Source organism: Buceros rhinoceros, unplaced genomic scaffold, assembly GCF_000710305.1.
Source record: "Buceros rhinoceros silvestris isolate BGI_N320 unplaced genomic scaffold, ASM71030v1 scaffold9545, whole genome shotgun sequence".
Classification (NCBI taxonomy): domain Eukaryota; kingdom Metazoa; phylum Chordata; class Aves; order Bucerotiformes; family Bucerotidae; genus Buceros; species Buceros rhinoceros.
Genome location: NW_010414547.1, coordinates 8,848 through 14,915, shown reverse-complemented (window position 1 = coordinate 14,915; position 6,068 = coordinate 8,848). Strand labels below are relative to the sequence as shown.

General features: G+C 47.2%; 1 protein-coding gene across 1 annotated transcript in view; it reads right to left on the bottom strand.

Annotated features, from left to right (window-relative positions):
- The window catches only part of DIXDC1 (DIX domain containing 1), a 13,057-nt gene extending 7,693 nt beyond the window's left edge, over nt 1-5,364 (bottom strand). Inside the window, exons 1-5 of the mRNA XM_010137128.1 lie at nt 5,342-5,364; nt 3,211-3,323; nt 2,910-3,058; nt 254-343; nt 94-147 (exon numbers count right to left, since the gene is read on the bottom strand). Of these exons, the coding sequence (XP_010135430.1) occupies nt 94-147; nt 254-343; nt 2,910-3,058; nt 3,211-3,323; nt 5,342-5,364 (429 nt within the window). The remainder of the gene's footprint in view (nt 1-93; nt 148-253; nt 344-2,909; nt 3,059-3,210; nt 3,324-5,341) is intronic.
- Between the last annotated feature and the right edge of the window lie 704 nt (nt 5,365-6,068).

Genomic DNA, 6,068 nt, shown 5'->3' with positions numbered 1-6,068 from the left:
CCCCCCCCCCAAAAAAAAAAAAAAAAAATCAAGTAGGGGAGTCTGTAAGGATCGACCCAAAACCTTCTTCCCCTTCATCTGTCTCCCTCTAACCTTTAGGTCTTGATTTTCTTCCAAACTCTGGTCCAGGCGACTTCGGATGATGATCTGAATATAAAGTCCCAAGGTTACTATTGTGCAAGAGCCCTGCCTGGGGCAGAACAGTGCCAAGGGCAGCTCCATCAGAGAAACGTGGGTACAGCTATGTGCTCACCAGCTGATCCTCAGGGCAGGCTCCACGTTCACAAAGTTCAAAGGACCCTTCCTGCTCATCCTCAGGTAAAGACCCATTGAGCAACAAAGCCTGGGAAGATTAAGAAAATAGAAATCTCTTCTTTAAGGGTTTTAAGGAAAATAGGCTAGCTGCAGCTCTGGCTAACAGTCACTCATATCAGTCACTAAGCAGTTAGATTTCCCACTTCTGCTGACTTATTCCCCTCAAACAAGAATTTTTCAGGAGTGAACAAGAAGAATTATCCCCTAAAAAGCCTCAGAGGTATCTGTCAGGTAATACTCTTCCCCACAGAGAGACACCAAATGAGAACAACTCAGGTTTTCAGGGAGTGAAGTCTGTCTCGGGCTTCAGACCAAGGGCAGCCTTCATTACAGTAACAGATTTTAAATCTAAAGCAGAGCCTGACTCAGGTTTATGTTGTAAGGGTTCTCTTCTGGAATGAGACTGGAGGGTCATTCTCCTGACGACACATGTAAAAAAGACTTTAGAAGCAGGATGTTCGGGAAAGCCTAATTTTGTTCTACACTAGACAAGACTGAGGCACATTCAGAACTGTTGTCCAAGTGAGGAAAGAGCCCTCTCCCACACAGACAGTGAAAACCTTAAGCTGTGCCTTGTGCTGGAGGAAGGCTTGTAGAAGTGTAGTATTAACTCCTTCAGCAGCTCCAAGGTAGCCCAGATCTGATAGTCAGTAAATGCCAAAGCTTCTTTGGAAAATTGTTTTCTGAGTGCATCCCAAAGTCTTGCAAGCAGGACTCTCAAGCAGGAACACAAAAAGCTGCCATGGTTTCAGCACCTTACGGGGTACACATACATCAGGTCCCTGATGTTTCAATCAAACTCTCATGAACTGGAGGCTTTTAAGTATTGAACAAGTGGGGGAAATCAATTAATCAAATCCAATTTCTTGGCTAGCAACATCAGCTGCCTCTTCCTGCTCCCAGGGGATGAGGGGGCAGCCATGCCAGCTGCTCGCCCGCACTCCTGAAACATGGGGCCACTGTTAGAGGAACAGGACATGCCAGTCCCTCTAGTGCAGCCTCTCCCTGCTCCCAGTGGGTACATAACGCAACCGGATTTTACCGGAGAAGCAAGACTTTTTTGTGAGTCTTTTGTTCCCTGTCCATTGTCCACAGGGAGAGTGCCCACCCGCCCACAGTCCCGGCTGCCTATGCTTCTCACACAATCTCGGCTTTGTTTACTGGCACATAAATATTTACAATTCAAAGCCAGTATGGTTCCCAGCACAAACAGAAAGGAATATTCCTGAGAGAGTTCAGGGTCTTTACCATATGGATCAGGGGCTCTATTCCCCATGCAAAGTCAAACACACTGGGCTGAGGGTCACTTGGTCAGGAGCAGGGAAAAGGTCCCACAAATAAATAGTTGCATAGAGAATGTGCCAAATATTATAGTTCAGCCTAGCCCACTGAAAGACTGATGCGAGCCTGTGTGACCCCGATCGTCTCTGTAAACCTTGATTGATCTCCCAACACTCCTTGTCCCTCTGCATTACTTCCGATCACAAATCACAGGAACACCGCTCTATTCTCTCAGGCTGCTAACAAAACTTGCAGGCTAAGGGCCCTGCTGAAGAAGGGAAGACCCAGCTCCAGCACGTGGGAAAACACTGTCGCATCTTTGCCATTCTGCATAACAACAACGTGCTTTGCAGTGACAGCACATGCAGCAGTTAACATAGGCTCACAGGCCAGGGGCGAAGCCAGGCAGTATCCAGACTCCAACCAAAAGACACAGACATAATCACCTTCTCAACACAGGCTTTGTTTTATTCTCTATGGTGATTCTGTTACCTGCATTCAGGGCACCCTTTGCCCTCCCACAGTCCTCTTAAATTATCTGTAAGTATCACTGATCTTCAGTCTTCACAGCAATATCATCTTCCTCTCTCTACACCCTCTTCTCTCCCTCCCTACTGAATAAGAGCCTCAAATCCTGTTAACACCAGGTTTTGGAGAAGCCTGAGCTAAGAAAAGATTGTGCCTGAATTGCACAGACCAACATTAAAATCCTTTATTTGAAACTCTGGTAAATACACTGGGGCTGGGGAGGTTGCAGCCATCTCTCCTCCTTTCCTGGGCTCTCTTGGTGAAGCACGGTACACAAAGACAGGGGACAGGCATATCCCACCCCAAGTAAGGATCCAGCTGCCTAAATTGTATCTAGGAAGGTGTCAAAGGATAGTTTTGTCACCTTCTTCAGAACTGAGAATGACCGGCACCAAATCACAGAGCCTAAACGTTGCAAGAAAGGAAGCTAGAGTGCTCCGAAGCATTCGGATGCTGCATAAGGTCTCTGCTGGCCGCAGCCAACAGACCACAAGACACGCTATTGGAAATACCTCCTCATTCCTGAGGAACTCTTCCCTGAAGGGACTCATCCCACAGAGTGACACACAGGGAAGAGTCACTGTCCCTATTTAACTGAGATGACCCAAGAGACCAGCTGACTGCTGCTTGCACAGTCACCCCAGGAAACCTCACTGGACCAGGACTCTTCCTCCTGAGCTCCAGGCCAGTATCTCAGCTGCAAGATAACCTGTTACGCAGCTACAGCTGGTGGGAAAAGACAAGCATGTGGAAGGTAACACGGCTGAGAAGACAAAATATATTACCTGCAAACCTGAAATCATCTTCTTTGCTTCCTCCATTTCCTTTTCCAAATGGTCCTGTTGTTCCAAAAGCTGCTCCTCCCATGAGTTCTCCAAATATGACCCAGGTTTCCCTGCTTGCCACTCAGGTTGGAAATGAGATTCTGTCTCTTCTGGAAGAGAGAGCAGCCGAGTGTAGTCGTGACAAAGAGAAGCCTGCTGTCCACACTAACTATCGCTAATAAGCAATCACGTGTTCCAGGCAGCATCAAGGAAGTTGCTACAGGTATGACAGCTTGTCTAACCTCAAGGATCTGCAAGGTACCTGTTTTGGTTTCTGTTTCTTCAGTGTGGATGATGACAAGTCTTTCCTTCTCCTCTGATGGGGCTACAGTGGATTCGCTCTTTGCACTATGGATAGGACTGGGCGATGTAAGACTACAGGGAAAAGGAGAAGCAGTTACTTCTAGTGCTGATCAACGTCATCCTCACGTAAAATAAAAGAAAGTTTAGTCTCAACAAGCCTGCCTGCATGTTATCTCCATACGAGAGAAAGAGTTTACTGCTAGTCATGTGCTCATAGTGCAAGCTGAATAAAAAGCCACCCTGGCTTGCTCCTTCTCTTGCTCCAGCTTTCAGAAGCACTAACTTGATATTCCAAGGGCAAAACATTTTTGAAAGTCAGATACTGCTCATTCATGTTCTTAGGTTAAAACATCTTGAAAGCACCCACATATTTTCACTGGAGCCATCTCAGCTGACTGTGAGGTTCAAGCAATCTTTTTTCAGAAATTCTTCCTAAATGCATCACCCAGACAACATCAAAAGGTGGCTGAAGCTCACTGACCCGTTAGTATAACTCTGAAGTCACAGGAACTGATCCTTGCAAGTGTGAGCAGGAGTCATTTTTTCATCCTCCCCAGGACAGAACAAAAAGAAAAAAAGTGTGGAAATGATAGGTTTAGAAAAATAAGAGCCTTTGACACCTTGCCTTCCGCATCTTCCCAGCACTGCTCCTACATATTCCACAGCTCTCTCAGGGAAGTCTCACAACAGAGATGGAAATTACTTGCTCGCAGCTCCCGTCCGGTCCACTCCCACAGCCGGGGCTGGCCTGCTTCTCTTATGTTACAGACCTTCAGTCTAGTTTTCATGGTCCAGACTAAACGGACTTTCACCATGTTAAAAGAACAGGTGAATGCACCTTAAGGGAAAGAATAGCCATCTGCTAACAGGGATCCCTAGAGCACCTGTATTTTCCTGCTCAAACAGGGTGTGCATGATTGTGAAAGCGGCCCAGACCACCCGGCTCTGCTCAAGGATTTACCTGCGGGAAGGCTAACTCCATTACGGCAGTGCCCAGTTAAGCACATTGTCTATACTACTTTCACAAGTAGCCCCCTGCTTCTGCTTGTTGCTGAATGGGCGTACAGCGTAACATTAAAATAATCATTTGGGAGCCCAGAAAGTGTTATTTGCTTTGCATTGTATAAGGGTCAGAAGAAGGGATGAAACTTTCAAACAGCAAAGGTACAAACAGGGAGCCCAGCTCATCTAACAGGTCCAGTAACTCCGAGATGGATTTTACTTCCTTCTGGGAAGGGATGATACTCCGAAGGTGCCACCATCCCAACAAAAGATGAAAGAATGAGAGCTGGGCTAGAAAAACAGTATCAGCAGCTGTTGGGTGAGAAGGTGGAGAAACTGCCTGACGGGCAAGAGCAGGGACCTGGAAAAGCAAGAGCGGGGGGATGCAGAGCCTGCACATAACAATCCCCTCTTCTCTTCCACAGTCTGCTCCTCTCAGCACCCAATCCACAGCCAAAAGCAAATACAAAGGATCCCAGCTGGGGCAGGGGGTGGAGCTGAGTGGTCACTACAGGTCTTAGCAACATTAGATGGTTTTCACAAATAATTGCTTAGGCATTCCTATGTCCACAGTCCCCCTTCCAGGCAGTTTTCCTGTTTTAGAAGGTCAGTGGGTTCACATGGCATCAGTGATAACCTCTCAAACCACGCCAGAGCAAAAGAGCCCCTGAGCTGCACTCAGATGAAGCAGTAGCACAGGTCAAGTTGCCTCATGCGTTACACCACCAAGTTAAAGCTGAAAACACTTATATGGTTTTTGTATCAGTCAAACCCATTAGAGCATGAAATATCCACTAATATAATCTGTTCTTTAAAAATACATAACAATTCATCATTAAAGCATGCAGAAATAAGTGCTGGGAAATTAAAGCTATTTAAGACAGATTTATGATGCAAACTCTTCCACTTTATTCCTTTTACCAGTTGGTTTCTTAACCCACATCCTTTCTCCACCAAGTCCCAGAGTTGCCAGTGCCTGCACAGTCAAGCCTTTAGGGCAACAGCCCCAGTAACAAGTCTGAATTCTCATAATTTTAATAGACACCCCATCCCTGCTGTTTCAAATGACAATGGCAACAATCGCTCACCATTTGACCTGCTTCCCTCCCATGATCCCACTTTAACCTTTCGCCTCACAGAATCCGTTTCCCAGGGAGCCTCAGGATTCTGGCTACAGACATGCCTTGTCCCTTCACATGCTCAGAATTCAGTGCAGAAGATGCCAGCTCCTGTCAAACTACTGGAGAAATACTTGCGAGCCAGACCACTTCACATTAGCTGAAAGATTCACAGCAGAAACAAAAAAAACCTCAGAGTCTTTATAAGAAACCGTCAGACAGCAGATCAACGGGCCCCACACGTATTCGATTCCAGAGTCGAGGAATTCTGCAGCCTGGGATTTGCTGTTGCTGGTTTTCCTCTCTGGTTATTTGTCTCTTGCTGTTGCATTTTGGTCAGCTGCACACCCAGCTGTTTTCGTCACAAGGACTGCGATCTGGATTGCCAGCGGTGTTTCTCATCCCATTCTGCCCTCTTTGGACTCCAAGCAGCCGCTGCAGATGCCCACAAACAGCCAAAAGAACGTGCTCCTGCAAGCAGTAGGTTTCCTGCTCCTCAGGCTGGGATGCGGTCTCGGAAGACGGCATGCAGCACTTCCCAGCCCTTCCCCGCAGCTTCCTCTTCCTTGCTATCTCCAGCTCCCTCTCCCTCCTGCTGTCACACAGGCTGTGCAAGGCAGAGCCTTTTCTCCGAGATGCCTGGCTCAGAGTGGGGGAGGGAAGGCTGGTGGAAGGGGAGGGGAAAGGGAGATGGATG